A 25,812-nucleotide genomic window follows, 5' to 3' on the forward strand; every position below is an offset into this window, starting at 1 on the left:
CACATTTAAAACCGGGAACTATCAAACTGTTTGGTGTCTTTTCTTTAAAAACTGACTTTGAACAATTCGTTTTCTCATCAGTACAGATTAGCGTGTTAATTGTTGCAGCTCTAGTTTCAAGGTAACACCTCCACAAACTCCTCATCGAGTGTAAACACAGCCCTGTGAGAATGCAAATTTTATCCACATCGTCCACCCCTGTTGAAAGGTTTGTTTCCTGTTTTCATTCGGTAAATGTGTCACTGCTTCTCTTTGTGCTCAGGGTGACATTGCATCCATGTGTGTTGGCAGACAGCTGTGCAAAAAGTCTGCTCATGGCGCTGGCCCACTTTCACAGACACCAGAGCGCATTTCAGGCTTCGCTTCAGACACGCAGTCGGGATCTGACTCCTCCGCTGCTCCTCTCTGCTCCTCTGCTCCGCTCTCAGAGCTTCTGTTAGTAAAAAATTTAAACCGTACGACCAGACCGGTGAAGCTGATGTTGACTTATGTCTGTTAATGCATCCAAAAAGCTCGACACTCGACCACAACAAGCTTTGTAACCCGACCCAGGCCTTTGTGTAAAGATAGAAAACCCCCACGGCTCTGCTGGCCCACAGAAACTTTGCTCACAGTCCGTCGCTTTCATGTTATTTTCTGAGTTAGTCACCGCAGGCTGAAAAAAAACACTGCTTTTGACAAGATTGATGATTCCCTCCGGCGGCATCGCTCACTCCTTCACGTGCACTCCTGTGACTTCTCCAGCTTCGGCTGTCACATTAAAACTAAAACACACACACACTCTCACTCACTCGATCCCCCCCCAAAACGTCTTAATTAAGAAGGAAAGATCAAGCACAAGCACCAACTCGGCTCTGTCAGATTTTAATGTATTATTACAGAGGAGGTAGACTTTCATCTAAAAATAACACACACCCGCAGCAGTATCTTAACATCAAGGCTGTTTAAGGTCAAACTAGACTGTTCACACAACTTAGTGAAAAGCTGCAGTCTTGTTCTCGACTACACCGGTTACTGCGTCTCTCCTCACCACGCTTTGTTTCTCTGTTACTGACAGCACAGTTCAGGACAATATTATGTTATTCAAAATGTTGAGAAGGGTTTAAAAAGGGTTTTCAGTGTCTTGAAACTACCATGTCAGGATAAAAAGCTCCCCAGTGCTCCCAGTTTCTATCAAACTTCCTTCAGTCTCCTCTCTTGATATCTTCCATCCCTCCATTTCTTTTTATCATGTACTGTTTGGGACTATTTGTAACAACCAACACACATCCAGTAGGTTTGTGTGTGTGTGCCCGTAAAGTAAGTAAACACTCGTAAAGTAAGCTAGAAAACAGTAGATAAATTAGTTTTATATACAACAATAAGTCATATTTAGAAGTAGGAAATACTATAACTAACTATACTACCAATACTGTAGTGCTGCAGAGATGACCTGGTCTTCAAATCTTGTTCTCTAGATGTTACAGACCCCAACAAATTTCACATCATGATCCTGATAGATTTTTCAGTGATTTTGTGATTCATAAATTAGCATTCCCACAATAATCGTGATGATATTATATTATATTATATTATATTATATAATGATGTCGCAAATACCTTTCAAAATAATAATATTTTTTTCACTAAGTCAACGCAGCTGGCAGTTTAAAAGTCCAGTGTGTAACATTTAGGAGGCTCTATTGGCAGTAATGGGATATAACATTCATATGTTAATTAAAGGGTTTCACAGTTAATTGAATGCTTGATGACCGAGTGCAATATGCAAATCACAAGAGCTGTAGTGTTTTGATAAAGGTAAAATGTGTGACAAACAGCATTATAATGAAGTGCTGTAGAGGTGTCCTGCTCTACAGATCTTGTTCTCCAGATGAGAGACCCCCAAAATTGTTGAAAAATGACCATTCCCACATAATTCAATCACAATATCTGTCAGAATAATCACAGTACGATGTTTTTACCTGTCTTACAGCCCTCTTTCATTTCATTTCATTCACTTAAAAATAAGTAAACAAAACCACATAAATTTGAACCCCATTAAACGTCGATATAGTTCTACTACTTGTTAAATGTCTCCTGATAAATAGTCTTGTTATTTATTGTTCGGGCTCTACTCATGAGTGTGCGTCTGTCTCCCTTCACCAGCTGTTTCTACCTTTTCATACGCACTTGTTGACGGAGACAAACTGACGATTGTGTTCAAACTGTGACCGAGTCAACAGAAGAAACCGACGTTGTGCTGCCTTCATGGTGCTGTCGGAGCTCAGAGAACATGCGAGATATATAACGAGTCAGGATTTTATCTCATGAAGTTTAGTGTGAGTGATGTTTATACGCAGACCTTTCTGTTAATATCCCATCGCACCAAAAACCACCAGCTCTGTGGCGTGTTAAAGAGAACGCGTACACTACATGATGTGGGCCGAGTTAGAAATAATTTAAAAACATCCTAAAAATAGCTTTTTCCTGTTAACATTTCACAGCGAACATTTAAACCGTGTCACGTGACGACGGGAAACATAAATCTGGAACACGGTGGCGATAACGAAGCCTAAACGTAGACCTGTTCCTGCAACTCTCTGATCTGGTTTGACTCACACTCTCTCCCCTTTTCCATCGCAGTGCACCATTAAAAGTAATACGGTCAAACAACAAGCCTGTATTAAACTGAAGGTTATATTGTTCAGTTTCTGTTGAAATGGTTTTGATTCATCTTTTTATGATCGTGTTTGTGTGTGTGCAGAGGATTTGTGTTTACCTCTCGCTTACAAGCATTATGTAACCTTTTTTACGTTATGCATATTTCACGAGCTGTCAAACACAATTTGTAAGCGCGCTGCTGCTGTGTGGAGTGTGTGTTGTATTTGTGTGTGAGATTATAAAATGGGATCAGTCCAGTGAAGTGGTTCATTATGGAACCGAGAGGAACATTTTCTAAAGATGTGTTCTGGTTTTTACTCCACGTAAGCTGCTTTCTTCGTACTCGCCCTACGAGTGTTTGACGTATTCGTTATCACTTTCACAAGATTAGTATGATGATGACTTGTTTCACTAATGCTGTATTTGTGCCCCTCTCCTTCTCCTCCTCCTCCTCTCCCTCCTCCTCCTCCTCCTCCTCCTCCTTGTTCTCCTTTTCTCCTCCTCCTCTCCCTCCTCCTCCTCCTCCTCCTCCTTGTTCTCCTTTTCTCCTCCTCCTCTCCCTCCTCCTCCTCCTTGTTCTCCTTGTTCTCCTCCTCCTCTTCCTTCTTCTTCTTCTTCTTCTTCTTCTTCTTCTTCTTCTTCTTCTTCTCCTCTCTCCTCCTCCTCCTCCTCCTCCTCCTTCTAATTATCCTTCAGGTGAAATAGATCGATGTCTGAAAAAAGTAGCGGAAGGAGTCGAACAGTTTGAAGACATTTGGCAAAAGGTAAAGAAGGATCGCCACTGGGACTCTGAATCGAGATATATATATATATATATATATATATATAAAGAAAGAAAGAAAGAAAGAAAGAAAGAAAGAAAGAAAGAAAGAAAATGGGTTAAGAACAGAAAATCGTCACATTTTAGAAGCTGGAGTGAAGTTGCAAATATTTCCAAGGTGACGTCTTCAAATGTCCTTTTGTCCAAAACCTCAAACATTCACAACGAAGAAGCTGCAACTGGAGAATTTGTGCATGAGGAAAAACTCAAAATCGATTATCAACAAAGCCATTAAACTGTTTCAGCTATATCTGGTATTATTTCTGTTCTGATTGCCGCTACATTTATCTGCTGCTGAACAACATTTAGAAGAGTGAACAGTTTAATTTCCTGCATTAGTTTAATTTCTTGCCCTGACTGCTCCTGAGTTTAACGTCACTAACTTTTGCTGGGACGAAGGCTTCTGCCATCCCCTTACAGCACAATGTACAAAAATCAAGATAATAAAGATAATAATGAGGCACGGATAATAAAGTGAGTGAATTCAGCAGTTATTAAAACTTGGCCCCGAGCTCGCAGCAGCGCCGAGGCCCAGAGTGTCGATCTGTTCTGCTAATAAAGAGGCAGAAAGTTGTCAGTGCTTTACTTAACAAAGATCCCAGTTGCCCCTTTTTCCTTCTTTATATCTCGTATTCATTATGTTCCCGTGGTTGTCTTTGCCAGACTTTTATGCTGATGACTACGAGTCCATCTGACTTTCCAGAGGCTGTTTTTTTACCCCATAAATCTTTCTGTTCTATTTGTATTACTTTTATGTCTTTATAGCTCATTTTATAATCCATTTTGTCTCGTGTTATTCTTTTCCCCCCTGATGAATAGTAATACCTTTGCTGCTGCAGCAGGCTTAATCTCCCCACAGAGATCAATAGAGTCGTCCTAAAATGAATTGATAGCACAAAGATAAAACAAATTACTGAATTCAAACTTGAAAAGTATGAACAGGTGGAACTTTTCCCAGACTAAGTTAGCGGTATTTCCAGTGTATGTGTATATAATGAGCGTCTGCACTGTGTTATTCTGGACCCGAACTTGCTTTGACTCTTTTCTCTTTTCTCTGCAGCTTCACAATGCAGCAAACGCAAACCAGAAGGAGAAATATGAAGCAGACCTCAAGAAAGAGATTAAAAAGCTACAGGTAAATGCAGAAAAGATTAAGTCCCCAAGATCCTGAAAGTAGTCTAGTAAACCTGCTAACTTTCATTAAATACACTGCTACAGCCACATTAGTAAGCGAGAACACTGGGAAAGCACAGCAGTTTTTAATTTTCACACGTCCTGTGATCTTTGCATATCGAAACCTGATGAGATACAGAGACACTCTACCACTGAAACTCCACCAGCTTTATACCCGACTGCTTTACCTCCTACATGTGTTTAAAAACCTACACAATAGTTCTGTCTGCAGCCGTACGGCGGTGGCAAGTGATAAGATAAGATAAGATTGTTAAATGCTGCGTTTACCCCACTTGATACTGGGCAGTCAAACTGGAATGAACAGAAATCATTTATGGTTAATCAGCTTAGGGTTTATTTGCCTTCGGCCTTTCACCACTATGCTCCAATATAAATCTTATTTAGCACGATCTCGAGCTGCTCTCACCTTGAGTCCTGGTTTATAAATGTATGCAGGACATTCAGGACTGCTTCATTACACTGGTTCCTAAACTGCTCCTAATAGTTTAGAGTATTTTATGTCAGTTTATGGCGCTTATACAACTATTTTAAAATGTTTTGCTTTTAAAAGGAAGCAATGTTTAAGTTGTTCTTGATCTTTTTATTTGTTTTTTAAACTCTGATTTCTTCATATATTGTATCATTTTGTGGGCCAAGAAATCCTTATATGAATCAAAGCCCTCAGTGTATACACGATGACATTAAAATGTGTTTATATTCTACGTTACATTTCTTTGTTTAGTCTGCAAAATGTCAGAAAATAATGAGAATTAAATCTTCCCAAAGCACAAAGTGACATTTCCAGATGTCGTGTTTTGCAAATCTTAATATTTGAGAAGCAAAAACGAGGGAATGATTGGAATATTCTCAATTATCAAAATAGACGTTGTTTCCCAAAGAGTGGCTAATCGATTCATTCATTTGATCATCAATTGTTTTCAGCTCTACAGTGCATGTAGACTGTTTGGCCGATCTGCTGGCGACTCGATCGCAATGCATTCTGTGAATTTACACCCGGATTAACGTGTGTTCTTCAGTATCCAGCCAAAATATCCAGATACACATAACTTAATCAATACCAGGTGTAAATGGGGTCTGACTCTCTACAGAAACAGCCAGTTGACCTGTTGAGCTCTGATGTTTTTGCATTTTGGGGCCCTGAAATCAAATTAAAGAATATTGATTGTTTGCTGATCTGAAATTGTTTAACCTGCCCACATATAGAGGTGTGTGTGTGTGTGTGTGTGTGTGTGTGTGTGTGTGTGTGTGTGTGTGTGTGTGTGTGTGTGTGTGTGTGTGTGTGTGTGTGTGTGTGTCATGTGTGTGTGTGTGTGTGTGTGTGTTGTGAGTATTAAATATCACCATGGTCAGCCAGAGACACTGTGTGCTTTATCTCGGTGTTACCATGAGGACCAAACTCCAAGCCAAGCCTGTTTGCTGCATGTAGACACCAAGTCCACCATCCATGACTGTTGGAAGACGAGTCTCTGCACGTATTCACTGATGTATCTGCATCTCTCTCTCTCCCTTTCTCTCCCTCTTCTTCTCCCGGTCCCCCAGCGTCTTCGAGACCAGATCAAGACGTGGGTGGCATCCAACGAGATCAAAGACAAAAGGCAGCTAGTAGAGAACCGCAAACTCATAGAAACGGTGAGTGTGAACCGAGCAGAGGAGAGGTAGGACACGTTCATTACAACGCTCCCTGCAGGACCCGTGTTTGCTCTGCTGGATTCTGTTTGTTTTGAACTCTGGGAAGTCTTGAGATGAAGAAAAATGTATTTGACAAACTCCAATTTGGTCATATATAGAGCTATTAAATCGCTCTATCATGAACTCATAGATTACCGGTTTGCCATCATTTATCGGCCAGTATGTGACTTCCAGTGATGAATGAGTTTTAGTTATTTACCCACTGATAACACTCAATATACCAGTGTGTTTTATTTGTGTTGACGTTCGTCATTCATGTTCCTGAAACATTGTTTTTTGTGTTCTAAGAACACAACAAAAAAAACATTAAATTATGTTTGTCATTTTTCTATTTCTTCATGGCCTGAAGAGTTGATGTAATATTTTACAGTGTAACAAAAGAAAAAAATGCAGACATATTTGATACCTAAACACATAAATAATACTGTATGTCAGCAGATATTGTTAGTTATTAATTTTAATGTCTATGTGAGGTATTATCATATGGCATTAAAAGAACCACAAGACCATTAATGAAGACAAACAGAGACACTTTTAAAACATAAACACAGATAAAATGATCATATATTTCTCTCTGTATCATCAGCTTGTTGTGAGAAAGACAAAAATCAAACGTTTTAAGTTGAATATAAAATAATAGCCCCTGTAGATGCCCGGTGGCCAGTTTAAAAGAGGCTGTTCTTCATGGAGGAAGTCACTGTGGTCAATTTACATTTAGTCAGTCAAAATTTGAAAGTTTTCACAGCTAGAAAAATATAAAAATATTCATTAAAAACTTGTCAAACCACTCCTATAACGTAATCCACTCACCAGTATGCTCTAAATAGTTTTATTATAGATACCAAAATATTTATATACACAGCTTCCAAGTCACTCTGTTGCTTTGGAAGCTTCATCTACGTCTCAAACTCCTCAAGTACGTGTATTAACCCGACATAATGTGTCTTTTAAAATGGGATAAATACAAAGGGATCGTCCTGTAAATGCTGCAGTATATCAAACATAATGTGAAGAGTTCATGCTTTGAATCGCTGCTGCTTTTGATCCAGAGCTTTTCTTCACTTTCCTTTTTAGTTCATCTAACAAACTGTAATTGTTGTATGTAAAGAAAAGTCTCTCAGGCAATAGTGATTAAAACCGTATTAGATTTAGTAAAGCTTTTAAATTTGCATTCTGATCACTGATTTAGATTAAAGCTGCACAGGGAGTTTAAGGCAGTCGCTCCTCTGGTTCGAACTGTGCAGTTCTCTGTAATAATAAAATGCAGTTAAGATAGAAAATGGTTTCTCAGATTGCCCCTTTAAGTGAAGATCTGCACCCAGAAGACGCTCATTACGGCATTCTTCGTAGAGAGCTGGGAAACATGGGAGCTGGTCCGATATCTAACACCTGTTCTGTAGCGTAGCCACCCCGCCTGCCAGGCCGCAGAGCCACATGAGGCTTTGATGAGGGTTATTGAGATGGACTGAATGCGAGCCACCTGCCTGCACAATGAGGGACGAGAGCGACTCGCCAGCTCCCTCTGATCCCGATGAGTTGGTTTTTTTTTTTATCCCAAAGCTGCTCTTCAGGACTTCCCGTGGTTTTGTTGGTTGACCTGAAATTATACGCTCGGTCACAAGAGTCCTGCAGGAAGCTGCCGGGGTTCGTTTGAAACATCTTGTCCTGGCCAAAAAAGAAGGAACATCACAATCTGCTCGATGCTTATACAGAGTTTACTGGATGTGACCGAGATTAAATGTGTCTTGTAAAATTGGTATTACAGTTCAGAGCCTCCTCTTCAGGGTCTCACTGCTGTGGTTTATCTACTGGAGTTGTACCAACCTTCAGTAACAGACAGTCTGTTTTAATGGCTCCTTTAGTGCAAGAGTCGTCCTATTTTACAGCTCCATCGTTGTTTAGGTTGTTTAAGAACTCAGTGGATTAAAATATAAAAGGGGAAAAAAAAAAACAGCTATTTACTTTTTTCTGGGCTGAATTTGAAATTTAATTTATGTTTCTATTGTTTTGTATCTTTGTAGCATCAAAATCAACGACTGCAGTCACATCATGCAACTTATTTCTTGATTTTATTACAGTTTGATCCACATGTCTGAACAAGTAGCAGCTTTTTTTATTAGGGATGCGTGACATATTTCAGGATCAATAATGGGACATTTATATTATCATGTATTATTCCGATAATGAAATTATAGCCGATAAATGATCAATCGATAATGACTTTGTTCTATGAAAACCAAAGTATGTTTACGTAGTTTTTCACAGAATTTAACAGTTAAATCATCCATCTTTGCTCACTTCATCTCAGCCTTTCTTACTCTCAGGTGTCCATAAACTAAAGCTTATTAACTCCTTTTTAAATTACAAAAAATGTGAAATTATTGTTATCTGTATGAGGAGCAGGTAGTTAAAGGTCATCGGTATCAGCTGTCCATAGTGTGCATCCTCTCATTGTTTTAATACTGTCTGTGTCTGTTTGTGTCTGCTTGCAGCAAATGGAGCGGTTCAAAATAGTGGAAAGAGAAACGAAGACGAAAGCGTATTCGAAAGAAGGTTTGGGTCTGGCCCAAAAGGTGGACCCGGCCCAAAAGGAGAAGGAGGAGGTCGGCACGTGGCTAACGGTGAGCTTCCTTATTAAACGGCGTTGTACGAGGTGTCGGCAATCATTTTTCCATAGAGAACAACAAATGCTGAGGTGAAGAAAGGCCAGTACAGGGGAGATGTGATGTACCAGATAACAGTCTCTCCGCTGCATTTTGAACCAACTGATTCACTCTTTCACCCTGTGTGTTACTTGACTCATGTGTTTTCTACTATTAGCTTCACTAGAGTTGTGCAAACATTGAGGGGTTTTACTCATCAGCCCCGACTGAAACCTAAATTTAGTCGAATTATGCACCTTTTTTTGTGTCATTGCACAGAATAATGAATAAGGCTCAAAATGACCTTATTTTGTTGTTCATATCTCCAAAAATAAGAAACTTGTTTGAGTCAGAGCAGTGCAGAGATCAGGGGTGACTTCCCTCACGAGTGAGTTTGCTGCTGGGAATGTTTTGATTTTATTATTTTTTTTAACAAAACCTGGAACTGAAAGTGACACAAAAGTGGAACTAAAACCAAAATTAAGACAAAACACAGTCTCAGCTTTCACAGAAGCAAAGACTGACAACCTCATTAACCAGCTGCCACTTACACTAATACATCACAGCTGCGTTTGTCACCACAAAGAGTGCATTTACTCCATGGTGATATACTGATGCAATACATATTGTGACGGGACCGTTGGGACTTAAAGCTGCAGTTGGTAACGCTTATAAAAAAATAACTTCTTGTCATATTTGATTAAACATATAACTATATCCTGACAGTAGAAGAATCAGGTTCCTCTGGCTCCTCCTAGTGCTCCTAATTGACTTTAGCGTGCCTGAAAGAAAAGAACCAATCGGAGCGAAGAAAGATCGTTGACTGTTTATTGTTCATTGTTTATACCGACACTGAATAAAACCCGCCGATCGACTATCATCAAACCTCCATTTTAAAGAGTCTTCATATCTCTCTCGGCTCTGATCGGTTGTTTTTATTCAGGTCCTGGTGGATGCTTGTAAACGCCATCAGGAGCACTAGGAGGAGCCAGAGGAAGCTGATTATCCGTCTCATCTGTCAGGATGTAGAGAAAGCTTTAGCAAATATGGCAGTTATTTTATATAAAAGTTACCTTCTGCAGCTTTAATTACTTTTGGGAGAAGAACTTATTTGCTTTAGTGTGTGTGTGTGTGAAATGACATGATGTCTGTTTCTAGGTGATATTGATCAGTATCTGTGTCATTGAAGTAATTTATCAAAACACGCCAAACGTTCCTCGACTTCCACCTTCTCTAATGTGACAATTTGCTGCTTCTCTCTTTGTAAACAGAATATCTTTGAGTTTTATAGACTTTAAGTTAACAAAAGAGTCAATTAGATGGCATTACCACGGGCTAACAGGCACTATTTTATGACATTTTATAGACCAACTTGGCAGAAAAATAATAATAATGGAAATAACAGTTAGTTGTGCTCCTGCATATTTATTTAAATGTGGCCTTTTGTAGTATTACAGGCTGTTTTAAGATCATTTAACGCTTCTAGGTTCTACGTACCCATCTCACACTCTTACTATTGATAGTTTCTCATAAAATTAATGTGTAAAAATTAAAAAAAACATTCGATATATTAAAGACCTACTTGTAACTAGGGCTGCAACTTAAAGCTTTTTTCATTATTGATTAATATGTTACCTAAAGGCAGCAATGATGTCTTCGAACTGCTCGTTTTGTCCATTCAACAGCCAAATATTTTCAGTTTACTCTCACATAAGACAAAGAAAAGCAGCAAATCTAACAATTAACGATTAATTGATTATCAGAATAGTTGCGGATGAATCGACTGTTTGTTTCAGATCTACTACTACAGCTGAATGTTAACTCTACTCTCATCCCTCTCCTCCCTCCAGAATACGATAGACACGTTGAACATGCAAGTGGACCAGTTTGAGAGCGAAGTGGAGTCTCTTTCAGTCCAGACGAGAAAAAAGAAAGGAGACAAGGAGGTCAGTGTGTTCTCATCCCCGATCCATTCATTCTTTTCTTCTCCACTCTCTGTCCGGGTTTCTCCGTCCTGCTCCGTTTATAGCTGACACAGATGGGTCGGTCAGTTGGCCGTCAGCCTCGCAGCGCCTCCTCTCTCTCCTCTTTTATCTCCCCCCTCTCCTCTCTGGTGGAGAGGTCAGATAAGCGTGTCCTCCATTTATCTTCTGTGTCTGCTCTTGCTGACCACTTCTTTCACTTTCTCTCTCTCACTCACGTCCCCTTTAAAGTCCTCTCCAGGGGCCTTTTGGTTATAGAAATAGCTCTCTGATGGCTGGGCGGTCATTTCAAAGAGTATGAGAACAACCAGGTCCCGCGTACGACCTTCATACCTGCAATGCCCGGAGAAGTACTCTTTTGTTAAGTCACAGGAAACATTTCTCGTCGGTGTCAAGATCACTTTCACTGTAACTGGCTTGTGTTTTTTCCCTGAGGACCTTTTCTAAATGACACCCAGAGGGGTTTATTTTTGTCTGTTGCTTCTGCAGTTTAGCTTAGCCGGCCAAAAGCGTAGGACCGCGTTTCTCTGCAGAGATCTTCGAAGAAATGTAGAGCTGAAGTGCTGATACGAGTTTCTGGTCTCACACAGGCTCCAAAATGACCAACCGTCAAACAGCAAAAACAATAAGAAAGAAAAGATTTCTCTTTTGGTGGATTACTCATCTTAAAGGTCGCCTGCTGCGATCGTCATTAACTTCCTGTGGCGACTTTATTCAAATATCCAAACACCTGCTACCTTTTGGTGCCTGTTGAGGATGAAACATGCCGTGTATATTGCATGCAGGGATGAAAGAAGAAGAGGTGTCTGGCTAACTGTACCGCACATCTACACAATCTTAACCGTTGTTCTCGTGAAGCTCTTGTGCTGAACATCACACAGCCGGTGATCGGTTGAGCAGAGGAGGAGAGCAAAGACAAAGGATGAAAAAAAATCACTCCATATTTAATGCATGGTGCACTATATTTACACTCCATCTTCATCTGGCATCTACAACACCTTCTGTTCCCACAATGCATTGTGTTGCATTACAAAGAGTGAGAGTGTTCACTATAGATTTAACTACTGACTACTAAGTGTGTATTAATGTATTCTCCCACAGGGAATAATGAAAGAGCGGATGAGGGAGGGATTTCAGACACAGCCGGAATGTTTTAGAATTCACTTTTATGGTGTGAGGTTGAAATCTAGATTCTCTTTCAGAGGTTCTGGTTTGGTTAATGCAGCAGTGACACCTAATGCACATGTCAGTATTACACACAAGTATCTAGAGTATATCTATGCATATCAGACACATTTAACACCTCTCTGCACAGAGAGAAGATCCTGACACACAGTCATCTACCTCATTAATATATCCAGGATCTATGAATATGCAATTTTTGTTCATTCCTGTATAATTTCTATAATGTGTGTGAGTGTCTGTGCACTGGTGGCTGCAGGTTTCTACATCACGCTTTCATAAGTTGCATACTAGACCAGTAAATCCTGCTTCCTTAAAATCAGATTGTCAGTGAGCACAGAGGAAACTCTGCACAGTGAAGATCAAACTGTAGGAACAAGAAGAAAACAATTTTTTTTAGTTAAACGGGATTGTGTGAACATATTTACTTCGTTTTTGGGCCACTTTAATACACAGTACAGTGTCAAACCAATGCTTTAAACACCTGAATTTACACTATACAGCATATTCAGACTTAATGCAAGCAAGTATTATAACTCTAAAACAACAAACACACAAGTTAGCGGTCAGACATGGCGTTTCTAAGTCGATAAGGAAAAAGATAAAGCGATCCTTCGAATAAATATAAACTGAATCTGTTACCTGAAAAAAGTCTTTAGAGTGTGAGGCAAATCCTTGAACTTGAATATAGTTTCAAAGGCTTTGCACCACTACTAGAAAAAACCTCTTTTATAAATAAGGAGGTTTTTTTTTCTTCCAGCATTTCAAAGGAGTTCCTGGACTCCTGCTGCCCTGAGGTGTTTTTAGCTCATATAGTGTTTTATATTTATGTTTTTCCAGTTGGAGTCCGTGGATGAATGGCTCATTGGCTCATTCTGAATGAAAAGGCTTGTAACTGTGATCATAAGTTCTAAACAAGCAGAGAAATAAATCTCCAGAGCTCCAGTTTGTTTGCTTTTTTTTTTTTTTTATTTGGCTCCCAGTCCGCCAGTTTATTTAAAAATATCCCAATAAAACTATTTTAGCCTGCGTGAGATATTTTATTCAGTTCCATACCTTCCTCACTCCTCGGGACTTCATTTTGGACACATTAAAAGTTCAGATTTAGCCTTTTGGAGCCTGGACGCACTCAGAAAAACCTCCCCATGTTCCCGACATGTGCTGGCGCAGCGTTAATATGTGCTGTGATGAAACACATTAATATGTTCCTCTCTGCTGCCGCCTCTAATGCGGTCCAGCGGCGGCCGAACAACATACATCTAAAGTGTTCTGCCTGCGTGTTTAAACATCCGTGGTGTTTTTTATAATCACATCAGTTCAGCCAGTGATCCATAGCGCCACACGTGTGCTCTGCATCCGTTCCTAAGGTTTTATCCACAGGAGACCTACACGTGTTTATTATTGTCCAAATATCCATTGAAACACCTTTTTAGACCTGAAATGTAGAGATGAGCAACAACTTTTTTTAAAAACAGACAAAATATAGGATATTTAAATACTTTGGAACATGTATGAAGTAACAGCGGAGGAGAATAATTAAATATTGAAGTTGGAAGTGGTGCTGAGTGTGTGCTGCTGTACGATGCATAAAGCCATAAAGTGCACACGTAGCAGCGCCGCCTGCTCTCATGCTGATGTACCTTTCATGTGTTTCCTCACTTCTGCATGTTTTAACTTTAACATTTTAACATGCTTTCTCTTTTTGTTTTTCAAAATGTTTTTCCTTTTGTTTCAATGAATAATTGATTAACATGTTAACATGCGCTGGAATAAGATGGCGTTATGTATATCCCCAGCTGGTTAAATATGACTATAATAATAAATAATAACTATGTTTTTACACCAAATATTACGATTTTAAAATGTTTATTCGGCATCTGAATCCACATGTTAGACCAACGAGAGACATTAAAACTCTCCACTGAGATCCAGGTTGATGACTTTATTTTACTGGTCCAAGCTCTTTAATCCAGCATGATCCTCACTCCCCCTTCCCCCGTTCCCTCCCTGCCTCCTACATTCCCGTACAGAAGCAGGACCGGATCGAGGAGCTGAAGAAGTTCATCGAAAAGCATCGACACCACATCCGGATGCTGGAGACGATACTAAGGATGCTGGACAACGACTCAGTGCAAGTCGACTCCGTCAGGAAGATCAAGGTTCGCTCTTGTCTTTAGAAAACAAAGTCATTGGAGTTTTTAAAGCTTTCTGGACTCTTATTAGTTTTATTGAAGGGTTAACATTTCACAAAACACACACACGTTGCAGCTTCACTTTTATATTTTTTGTGGAACGAATCAGAGGGTTTTTTTTTTAAAAAAACTTTTTTTTAATTTTTTTTAATAAATAAAGGAAAGAAAAAGTAGTAATATAAATTAAAATAAAAAAAAAAAAAAAAACAAAATATCCTGCAGGTCCAGTGTGTTGGATTTAGTGGCCTCTAGTAGTGAAGTTGCAGATCGCAACTCCTTCGTTTATCCTCCTCTCAAGCACAAGGGAAACTACGTGGCTGCAAACACACACAAAAAAAATAGCCATGTTTGGTTTGTCCATTCTGGGCTACGGTAGAAACATGGTGGCCGCCACAGAAAGCAACCGGCAGCGTCTGCAGATTAAAACGTCTCATTATAAAGAAACAAAAACAGTTCTTCTATTCAGGTGATTAAACACTAATGTAAACATACCCATAAATATTATATTCTACCAATAGATCCTCCTAAATGTTCCACACTGGACCTTTGAGTACAAAATATTAGCACCAATATATAATAAATGTACCAGAAGTAAGTAAATATTATTATGCATTATCTATTTTTGAATTATATAGGTTATATAATATAATTATTGTAATGATTGATTGATTAATTAATTACAATATGTCCTAATTTATTTGTTGATTATATTTTGTATTCATCTGAATCTGGATAAATACCTAGTAACTACAGTATTTGAGTAAATGTACTTGTACTTTCCACCACTGTGCTGAGCCAGCGTTTATTTCCTTTTTTGTACTGTCACATGTAAATGTGTTGTATAAATAAATGAATCTCTGTTCTCTTTCTTCTTTATGAAGGACGATGTGGAGTATTATCTAGACTCGTCGCAGGATCCGGACTTTGAGGAGAATGAGTTTCTATACGACGACCTGGACCTGGATGACCTCCGTAAGTATAAAAAGAGCTGAAGTTAACTCAACACAAGATAGAAATATATATATATATATATATAAAAGGTATAAATTCAGAGCAAAACTCTTAACAGGTGAAGCCACAAGAAAATTGCTTAAAATGACCAAATATTCTAGCAAAATTCCTGCACAGTGATGTGAATTGTATGTGCAATGAACAGTTTAACTTTCTAGAAGATAAATTGTTTGTACAATAATATAAATCTGACTTGATTTCAGCTGTTACATACGGGCTACGGCCAAATGAATGTAGTCAATTTACCCGACACCGCAGCTTATTGGATGTTTATAAGCAAGGTCTGTCCTGTATTATCAAGAAAAACTCCTGGAAAATGTCCTGGAAAATAATAAAACAGCAGGAACCCTGGATGTGCAGGCAGAGCCAAAGACAATTAAATATTCACTTCCTTATTTTGTGTAGGAAACGACTTGTTAAGTCAGTTTATGGACCTAAACTTTGACTGGGCCTCCATTATCATAGTCCTGACTAAAGTTTAAAGAGAATTAAACCCTCCAAACTTTAAGTTAATACCATAAAACTCCTGAAAGTGATCTTGTTAATGCCGTTTCTCTGTGTACCATCATTGAACTCTTCTCCCTCTGTGTCTCTGCAGCTCAGACGCTGGTCGCTACCTCCCCACCGGGACACTCGCACTTGGAGGATGAGATCTTCCAGCACTCCAGCAGCACACCCACCTCCACCACCTCTTCCTCACCCATCCCCCCCTCGCCTGCCACTTGCACTACGGTAACAACAACCCCCAAAAACTGCTTCTCTCTCCTTGATATCCGCGTGAAAACTGACATTCGGGCACTTTGGCAATTCTGAAAGTGTCCTAACATTTATGCAATGTCTGTTTTCAAAAGTTACATTTGGAGTCTTTTATAGATTTTATAGAGATTAAAACTGATCTTGCTATCGGTGCTCTGTTTGCTATCTATCTATCAGATTATTATCTCTTCATCAACCTCTGATTTAGTCGCTAATAGTGGCAATAATGCAATATTGGCAATTCCTGACAATTGAGCCTATTGTTGCATATGCTTCCAGTCAAAGTCAGGTCAATATCTGAAATATAAATGTACGATAATTGCCTTTGTGTCTGCTATTGTAGTGCCCTGCCATCTGCTCTTATTGTTCTGCTCTGTTGTCATTATATCATCTGTTCTTCCTCTCCACCCACACGCAGTTTGTAGTGAGAGCGGTTATTATAGGTCTGATGTGTCTGAATAGTAGGCGTGGTTTTTGTTAAATGCTGCTGACATGAAGTTACGCTTGAGCATGAAAGGGAACGTAAAGGATGGGGCTGTGAGCCGCAGTGATCCCTGGGAGATGTGATTGTTTAACTTTTAATTATCTGAGGAAAGTTTCAGGGAATTATTTAGCTGTTGAAGAACTGAGAGCGGCTTTCTTATACCGGCAAAAGTTAGGGGTGAGCCCCAAAAGCTCTTAAAAAGATTGTTAACTCAAGAAGAATTTGGCCTCTTTTGGTTTTTGGTTGATCTTGTTTTACATCCTCGGTGTTGTGGTACAGCTATTAAACATGGTAACCACACAAACTCTCTGTGGCCCTAATGTTGTTCTTCATCTGTTTTTCAGGAGAACTCAGAAGACGACAAGAAGAGGGGACGTTCAACGGACAGTGAAGTTAGTCAGGTGAGTCCAAAGACGCTGAGAGTTAAAGTCTGATAATAACTTTATTAGGTCAAATGTGAAAAACGGACAATAAGTTGCTGGTTTGAGTTTTTAAATTCAGATTTTGTTGCTTTTCTCAGTTTTATATTCATGTAAATTTAATATTTTGGGGGTTTGGGACCAAATAAGCTATTTGACATTTGTGATGTGCTTTTTTTTTACGTTTTAGAAAAAAATTATTAATAAATGAATTAATAATAAAGAGAATTAATCCTATATAGTGGCTTTAATATACTAATATGCTATAATATATTCAGATGTGTCTACTTATTATTAATGAGCAATGTTTTTACCTCGTTCCTTTTGTGTGCTACTTTAATTTTATATCATTTATCTTTTCATATGTTGACGTCCAAGTTTTTGGATAATAAAATTAAACTTTCATTAGTAAAACTCCATCAGAGATAAACATATTGTATATTTAACACTCGTTTCCCGTCTTCCATTTTCTTCCAGTCACCTGTGAAGAACGGAAACCCCTCTTCCTCGTTATCCTCTTCCTCTTCCTCCTCCTCCTCCTCTTCCTCCTCCTCCTCATCCTCTTCTTCTTCCTCCGTCTCGGGGCTGACCCCGTCCTCGCTGGTCTCTATGGCGACCATCGCCGGGGGAGGAAGCGGCAGCGGCTCCGGGGGCAACAGTCACCACGGCAACTCGGGGGGTCTCCTCTCCAACACTTCCGCCGGCAGCTACAGCAACGCCACCCAGCAGCAGCCGCACCCGTCGGCACAGCAACAACAGGCCAAAAACTTAGTTAGCTCCCCGATCTCCGCCCCCCTCTCCAACCCCATCACCTCCACCAACAGCCACCCGACCTCCTCCTCGGCCTCCTCTCCCCCCAACGTCAGCACACAGGGGCTCTTCACTTCAAACACCCAGCCCCAGGTTCTGTCGGGGCCCCCGCCGACCTCCAACAGTCTGGGTCTCAGCCTCGGTCTCTCGCTGGGGAAAGGCGGCATGTCCGGCTCCATCACCACCAGCCCGATGTCCGGGAGCCTGGGCCTGTCAGGGATGCCGGCATCCCTGAGCGCCATGGCGAGTCTCCTCTCCAGCTCCACCCCGGCACCCTACGCTCAGGCAGCCGCCTCAGGCGCGGTCGGCTCCGGCCTACCGGGCTCCCTCGGCGGCATCATCACCACGACGACCAACACTTCACTGGGCTCCATCGGCAGCGGAAGCATCACAGTCGGCGGGCCGACGTCCTCGTCGGGAGGTCTGCTGGGCTCGGCGCCGGGGGTGAGCAGCATCGGCTCCGGGATCCTGGGGTTGAGTTCGGGTCAGTCGGGAGTGCAGGGGTCCTCCCTGGTGTCCCTGAGCCCAGTGGGAGGTTTAGCACCGGGTAGCGGAGTCGGAGTCATCGGGAGCAACGGAGGCAGTTCGGGATCAGCAGGGAGCGGAGTGGTGGGAGGAAACTCTTCGCTCTCCGTGAGGCCGCCCAGCCAACAGAAGCAGAACGGTAGCACTAGTGAGTATCTGATGTATGCAGACGGTGACCAGTGAGTTCACAGCAGTGCTCCTCTAGATCACAGCTGGAGAAACACTGAAAATGTCCTTTTAGAACAAGTTTAAAACTGTTGTGTGGTCACTGATAATCTGTGCTCTCGCCAGAATCCACACAGAGATCACTGCTGTGGACATTTGAGCCACAAGTTGTGATTTAATAGTTGATTAGAAAGTGATTTTGAGGGCAATAACAGTGAAGAATGTTTTAATATCAGCACAGGCATCTCATTCTGTAACCGTAACACCACCAATTTATATGTCTCTATCAGTAACAGTGTCCAATTCAAACCATGTTAAACCACCAAGTTTCCTTCCTGTGAGTGTTCATTATTTAGAAAGTGAAACTAGAGTCATAAATTTAGTTTACTGGGAAAGTTATAAACAAAATGTGTCAGTTAAAGGAATATTGTGGAGAGGTTTGCGGGTCCTTGAACGTGTCTGTAAGGCCCTAAAAAGAACAAATGCTTCATTATAGTTGTTGAGCCTGTTACTACAGATTCCATAGCCTTTAACTTTTTAATTTCCCTTTTAATAATTACGCTAATTCACACTCAAATGTGGATTTCTGAACACCTGCAGAGATCCGTGACTTACTCTGACCCTTCCTCGACCTTTACAACTAAAGAGACGACGCACCACGTTTGCCTTTTTCTTTTCATAGACATTTATTTTGGCCGTTTTCCTCTGTTTGTGTTTTTGACCTCACAGGTTACAGTGCTGTGGTAGCAGACAGCACAACAGACTCCGCCCTCAACAGTGCCAGCCAATCACAAAGCAGCCAACCCTCGTCTTTGACCTCTACAGCCAATCAGCCGTGAGTATGACGGAGCCAGGCGACCATTAATGTGGAGTTATGGAGGAAAGACACAGAGACTTTGTGTTTCCTTGAGTTTATCAGGATAAAACTGTGAATGAAATGCAGTGAACGTCCTTCCTGTGTTTATAATTGTTACCTCGTTCTCGTCCTGTCTCTCTCCCCAGTAAGGACACTGGTTCCAGTTTACTGGGCTCTTTGAGTTTGTCGTCCAGCTCCCCGTCAGCGGCCTTCTACAGCGAGGCCAAAACGGTGAGCGGCGGCAGCCTGCTGAACGGACCGCTGTCCTACTCGCAGTCCTCCGACATCATTAAGGTGAGACTATGAACACACACACACACAGACACACACACCTGTATGAACATGTGATCTGTATCTGGATACTGACGTCTGATCCTCTGGTCTCTGTATTCACAGCTGGTATTAAAATACATTTAAAAAGTTTCGTGTTTCAGGGTTAAATTATCACAATTTCAGCTTCCATCAGTTGTCAGGAATCTCAATCTCGCTCAAATCTTTAAAATCTCCTGTTCCAAAAACTACTGAGGCCATATTTAAATTTAAGAGAAAAACACATGTAAAATGGTTCCAGTTGCACCAAACACAACAATAGCCTCAGCAGTGAGTCATGAATCCCTGTTAGACTAACAGTGAAGTAATTACCTACATACCTCAACCCTAGTCAGCCGGGGTGGGGGGGTAACACTGAATCACTACTACTGTTCTAACACCAGAGCTTCTCTACTCAGGAACTGTTGGATAAAACCCACCGGGGGGGGAAAAGACTCCACACACAGGCTATTAAATTAAAACTGCAGTTCCTCGAACAGCCACTCGAGGGCTGGCTCCAGAAGTGAGTCAGTGTCTGTAACTGGCCCTGTATTAAAACGCAGAAATAAACATGTTTGTGACAACTGTACAGGGGGTGACTCTTTATAAAACTCACCCGTTTAAGGCTTTAAATTCTGCATAATTGAGGCTGTTTTTAGTAACCAGGTTTCACGTCTTATTGCCTTCCAGTAAGTATTTGTTTTTTTCTTTTCATCTTTTTTAACTTGATATTTTGTAGGTGGTGTTTTTGTTATTCTTTATACAGATTTAATTTCCTGAATCTCCACAGACTATTAATTTGCAGGCAAAACACGTTCAAAACTGTTTATGCCTCCATTATGATTTAATTAATCCAAGTGGGGATTATTATGGTCTCATTGTGACTGTTTATTTGTAGTTCAGACACTGCCAACACATTTTGACGAAAGCTAAAGAGAATAATAAAAAAAAACGACGTGGAACTGATTAAATTAGGCAGACATGTGGTTTCTTCAGCTTCAGTCACCTTAAGTTGACCTCTCTGAGGAAACATCACTTGTTTAACTCCACACTGCACTGTGGTGAAACCGCAGTAAGAGCGCACCACAATCTGCAGTAATTAACTACAATTCTCTATTTGTGACGGCTGTAGGAACTTTATTGCATTATAGATTTAATTTAAAGTGGATTTCATTTGCTTTTATTTGCAATTAGTTCACACAATAAGCTATGACTTGTGGGACTTTATGTACGAGGGGGGGTGTCTGCCTGTTTCTAATTCACATCCAATCAGTTGGATTCGCTACAGGTGGACTCGGAGATGATCAAAGCAAACACGACGCACCTGAGCTCAGTTTTGGGAGAACCACAGCAAGGAGTCTCAACTGCCTGTGATTATAATGACAGATTCCAGTTTTTGATTTATTTGTCCGAGTGGTTTCTCCTGTGTAGGGTTAATTGCCCAAACAGAGGGGGGAAAAAAGTAATCAGTTTTAAATTAAATCTGTAGCACACTGTATTCAGATCCAAATGTAAGAGTCTCTATTGGCTTCCTGTGTGTGGAGAAAGAAGAAATGTTTGGAATAGAGAACTTTATTTGTAATTTCTGTACTTTAATAATTAATAATTAAACACCTTTTTAAATATATATTTTAAAATTGCTTGTTGTTTCTCGCAGCTTTGACATTTTAACTCTTAAACTATATTTCATATGATTTTAGACAGGTGTTTAAGTATGTCAGTTAATTTTGTTAATTTAAGTTGAATGTTAAACATTCAGATAAACTACATGGCCAAAAGTATGTGGACGGCACTGTGTGAACACCTCATTCTAAAGCCACGGGGCAATTGATCTGCTGCTATAACAGCCCCCGCTCTACTGGGAAGGATTGTTTTTACTTCATGGAATTGCTCCCATTCAGCCCCACGAGCATCGGTGGGGGCAATCAGGTCTGATGTGGGTTGATCTGATGTCGGGTTGATCAGGTCTGATGTCGGGTTGATCAGGTCTGATGTCGGGTTGATCAGGTCTGATGTCGGGTTGATCAGGTCTGATGTCGGGTTGATCAGGTCTGTTTCCAGTTCATCAGAAACGGGGTCGAGGTCAGGGCTCTGTCGAGTTCTTCCACACCAGACTGGGGGAGAAACATTTCTTCGTGGAGCTTGCTTTGACACAAAGTTGGAAGCACACATTGTCTGAAATATTGTTCGCTGTTGGCTTTTGGCCGTGTGGTGTGCCTTTTTTTTTGTTTTGTTCTCTTTGTCATTGGGCTCTGAAATCGCTCCTCGGCTGCCTCGTATTACGCCAAAAGCATCTTTGAGGGGAGGGGACGGGGGCAAAACAAACAAAAAGTGAAGCCAAAGTGATTTCCATGACAACATTATCACTGGTGCGGTAACTGGAGTTCCTCCAGAGGGGGCAGGTACGATAAACCGTGCGCACACGTCCGCTACGATCTGTTTTCCCATGAGTCTCCTTGTCTGTCCTCATCAGCCCCAGGAGCCTCTGAGCAGCCTGAAGTCCATGGCCGAGCGAGCAGCACTCAGCTCAGGGATGGAGGGAGACGTGCCCTCCCTGCACCTCACCCCAGGTAACACACACACACACACACACACACACACACACACACACACACACACACACACACACATATGCACCTTAATAAAAGGAGATGGAGGGTTGCCACAGAGCAGAAATAGAAAAGCTGTAGTTTAATGGAACAAAATGTCATCTCACCTCCCACTCTCAGCCTCCTCTGAACAAAAACTGCTGATGATATTATCAGCCCTGACTCAACTTCTCTCTCTTTGTCTCTCTGACTTCAAATCCTGAATCCCTCCCCCCCCCTCCTCTCCCCCCCCCTTTGCTGCACATCCTCTCTCACTCCCCCTACATCTTCAATTTTCCTTCACCATCACCCTTTTCATCTCCCTCACACTTTAATCTCTCGTCTTCTCTTTTTGTCTCTCCTCAGACATCTTCCCCAGCAGCACTACGGCCCCCTCGGGCCCCCCGACAGCACCTCAGCCCTCGCTGTCAGAGGTCAGCATCCCCCCGTCGTTGGGGGTCTGCCCGCTGGGGCCGGTTCCCCTGTCCAAAGACCAGCTCTACCAACAGGCCATGGAGGAGGCGGCGTGGACGCACATGCCCCACCCGTCCGACTCCGAGAGGATCAGGTGCGGTTAAATGTTTACTCGTCACATTTTTCCACCACGCGGCGAAATAAAAGCTTCACACTGGTTTCTTTATCTGCTGGTTGGACTGAGGAACTACTAATACTGTAATGTTCACATATTATAAATAGAATTAGAGTACAGAAAGAATCAAAAGTCAGGGTCATTACTGATGCATTAATAAGTAAACCAGCTATTTTATAACATATATATTTGTTAATTAAAATGCCTGATGAACTCATTACATATTTTGTCTGTTCAGTTACATCTCAGAGAAAAATACTGTACTTTTTAATCCACCACCCTTTCCTTACAGTAGTATAAAGTATATAAATATTAATGTAGAAATACCTCGAAACTGCACTTTGTTACAGTATGTGAGTAAATGTACTTTAGTTACTTACTGTTGGATGGACTAAATAAGGCTCATTATTTTAGATTATTTTAGATTTTTAATTCATCATCTAATCATGGTTTTGTGAGAATATGATTAAATAAATATCAATAATTCCAAAATACAGGTAAAAATCCGACATTAGGCAGCTTAATCGCTGTCTGTTTTTACTCCTGAGAGCCATAAAGAATGCAAACTGCAGTGATACGTCATAAAATCTCGTTTAAAATCTATTTAAACTGATCTTCTCCTTGTTGATCTGTGACAATAACAAAAGACGAAGAAGCCTCAGTGGTTGATCTGAGTAAACGGGAAACATTTGCATCCTACTGTTGGAAGTTTCTGCTTTTGCCAAAGCTTTTAATTTGAAAAGATTTAGAAGAACTTTGTCCAGATTCAGCAGCTTTTCTTTCTCATCTCCCTTAAATCCATCAGCTGCAGCACGCACTTATCTCATACAAGGAATAATGTGGCATTTTATCAGTGTGCAGTAATGTTAGCATACCTACACACACACACACACACACACACACACACACACACACACACACACACACACACACACAGCATGCACAATTAGAGAACAGATTATACTGGTTCTGTATCTACAGCGCAGTCTGCCCACACAGGTACAATTGACATTTAAATCCAAACACTCAAACCCTCTTGTCCCACAGTACCTGTTGTGTTTCACAGTCAGAGGAGGAGAGTGACACACACACACACACACACACACACACACACACACACACACAGAAAAAAGAAATCCCTGAAGGCTCTCTGTGTGTTTTTGTGACATTAACAGTCGAGTGAAACAAACACATCACAGGAAAAGTCATTGTTTCTTAATAACAGTAATTAATTCCCAACACACACAAACACAAACACACACACACACGCTGTTATTTTCAGCCACATACAACAACTTCCACCTCGTCCTCGATATTATTCATATTAGTAACCTCAGCGTGCCTGTCCGTGAGGAGTGTGTTAGTCAGACGCTGTCACCGTCTCAAACTTTGGGCCTGTTTTTTGGGGCCACGCTGAGTATTTTTGGCGCTCACTGACCTGGCTAACAGAGGAACGGCCTAATGGACACAGAAAGAACAAACTGGGTTTTGTCGCCGGTCTAAAAAACACACATGGTTCGGATGGAAAAGTGCATCCGAGCAGATTTTCCTACTCTTCCTAACCATCGGGGAGGTGAATCTGTCGATCAGTCGGACTAATGGATCTGTTAATTGTTCCACAGAGAGGTTAATCAAAGACCTCTTTGTCTGTCTCGGTGCTCTGTAGAGTCCTCAGGTGGCCACCGTGGCCCTTCGGTACACCTGGCTGATGGTTCATGAGTCTGTTAACTTTAGATCAGAGCCAGTGTGCTGATGCTGGATGTCTGCAGGCATTTAATCATTAATAATTATAATTGTTCTATTCCTATTGAACGTCATAAAACTAATATAACTACTAAAAACTTTAAGAGTTACTTTCTATTTATTGATTTTGGAACAAGGTCCTCTCGTTGTCTTTTAATTTTTATATTTACTAGAGCTGCAGCTGTTAGTTATTAATCAATTAGCTCTCGACTATTAAAACAATCAATAATGACTCATTATTTAGGAAAAAACATCCCAAAAACTTTGTCAAATGAATATTGAATTTTCTCGTTCCCTTTAGTCTCAGTAAATAAATATCTTTGGATTGTGGACAAAACAAGACATTTGAAGATTTTTCACCATTTTATGGACCAAACAACTAATCGATCAATGGAGAAAATGATCAACAGATGAATCGATAATGAAAATTTGTTGCACCCCTACTTGAATCCAGCAAATACAGATTGTTTAAAGGGGGAACTAAATGCAGTCTTTTGATGTTAAAATAGAATTTTCCCACCATGTAATTAATAAAAGCGTTAACACCCTTTATTTCAGTGTCATTGATTGATGATTCATATTTTTAACAACCAGCCTGAGTATCACTGATTACACCGATTAATTTACATCTTTATTAACACAGTAAAGCAGTGTCAACCTTAACCTGAACCCAGTGAATAAATTCAGATTTCCCTTCCACTAACGCCCCCTCTGTGTGGCTCTTACAGGCAGTACCTGATGAGGAACCCGTGCCCCACCCTGCCTTTCCACCACCAGGTGCCACCGCCACTCTCCGACACTGTAGAGTTTTACCAGAGGCTTTCCACAGAAACACTCTTCTTCATCTTTTACTACCTGGAGGTAGGCGACGTGACGAGTGCCGTGATATCAAAAAAACACGAGTCTGATATATCCGATGTGTTCTTTCTAATTCGTATTCTCCACCCTCCTGTCTCCCTCTGATTCTGCTCCCCTCTGCAGGGCACTAAGGCCCAGTATCTGGCAGCCAAAGCCCTGAAGAAGCAGTCCTGGAGGTTCCACACAAAGTACATGATGTGGTTTCAGAGGCACGAAGAACCCAAGACCATTACTGATGAGTTTGAGCAGGTCAGCGTCACGTTTTCAACCTCTCGTGGAGAAACTAAACAAAGCATGCTGGGAGTGCAGGTTTAATTGCCAGGTCTTGGGTCAGTAGCTCTTACGTTGTCTTTGAAAT

At 40.9% G+C, this 25,812-nt stretch overlaps 1 protein-coding gene across 5 annotated transcripts in view; it reads left to right on the forward strand.

Moving 5' to 3' along the window:
• The window catches only part of LOC127358172 (CCR4-NOT transcription complex subunit 3), a 34,553-nt gene that overhangs the window by 4,569 nt on the left and 4,172 nt on the right, over positions 1-25,812 (forward strand). For 2 of the 5 annotated variants that reach the window (XM_051391069.1, XM_051391070.1), the window contains exons 3-18: positions 3,337-3,404; positions 4,521-4,595; positions 6,194-6,283; positions 8,836-8,964; positions 10,836-10,931; positions 14,180-14,308; positions 15,223-15,313; positions 15,951-16,084; positions 16,937-16,993; positions 17,489-18,494; positions 19,232-19,346; positions 19,514-19,661; positions 22,150-22,246; positions 22,631-22,832; positions 25,325-25,457; positions 25,578-25,703. In XM_051391069.1, the coding sequence (XP_051247029.1) occupies positions 3,337-3,404; positions 4,521-4,595; positions 6,194-6,283; positions 8,836-8,964; positions 10,836-10,931; positions 14,180-14,308; positions 15,223-15,313; positions 15,951-16,084; positions 16,937-16,993; positions 17,489-18,494; positions 19,232-19,346; positions 19,514-19,661; positions 22,150-22,246; positions 22,631-22,832; positions 25,325-25,457; positions 25,578-25,703 (2,696 nt within the window). The remainder of the gene's footprint in view (positions 1-3,336; positions 3,405-4,520; positions 4,596-6,193; positions 6,284-8,835; positions 8,965-10,835; positions 10,932-14,179; positions 14,309-15,222; positions 15,314-15,950; positions 16,085-16,936; positions 16,994-17,488; positions 18,495-19,231; positions 19,347-19,513; positions 19,662-22,149; positions 22,247-22,630; positions 22,833-25,324; positions 25,458-25,577; positions 25,704-25,812) is intronic. The other 3 variants (XM_051391071.1, XM_051391074.1, XM_051391073.1) reach the window with 3 other exon arrangements.

Source organism: Dicentrarchus labrax, unplaced genomic scaffold, assembly GCF_905237075.1.
Source record: "Dicentrarchus labrax unplaced genomic scaffold, dlabrax2021, whole genome shotgun sequence".
In the NCBI taxonomy this organism is placed as follows: Eukaryota; Metazoa; Chordata; class Actinopteri; family Moronidae; genus Dicentrarchus; species Dicentrarchus labrax.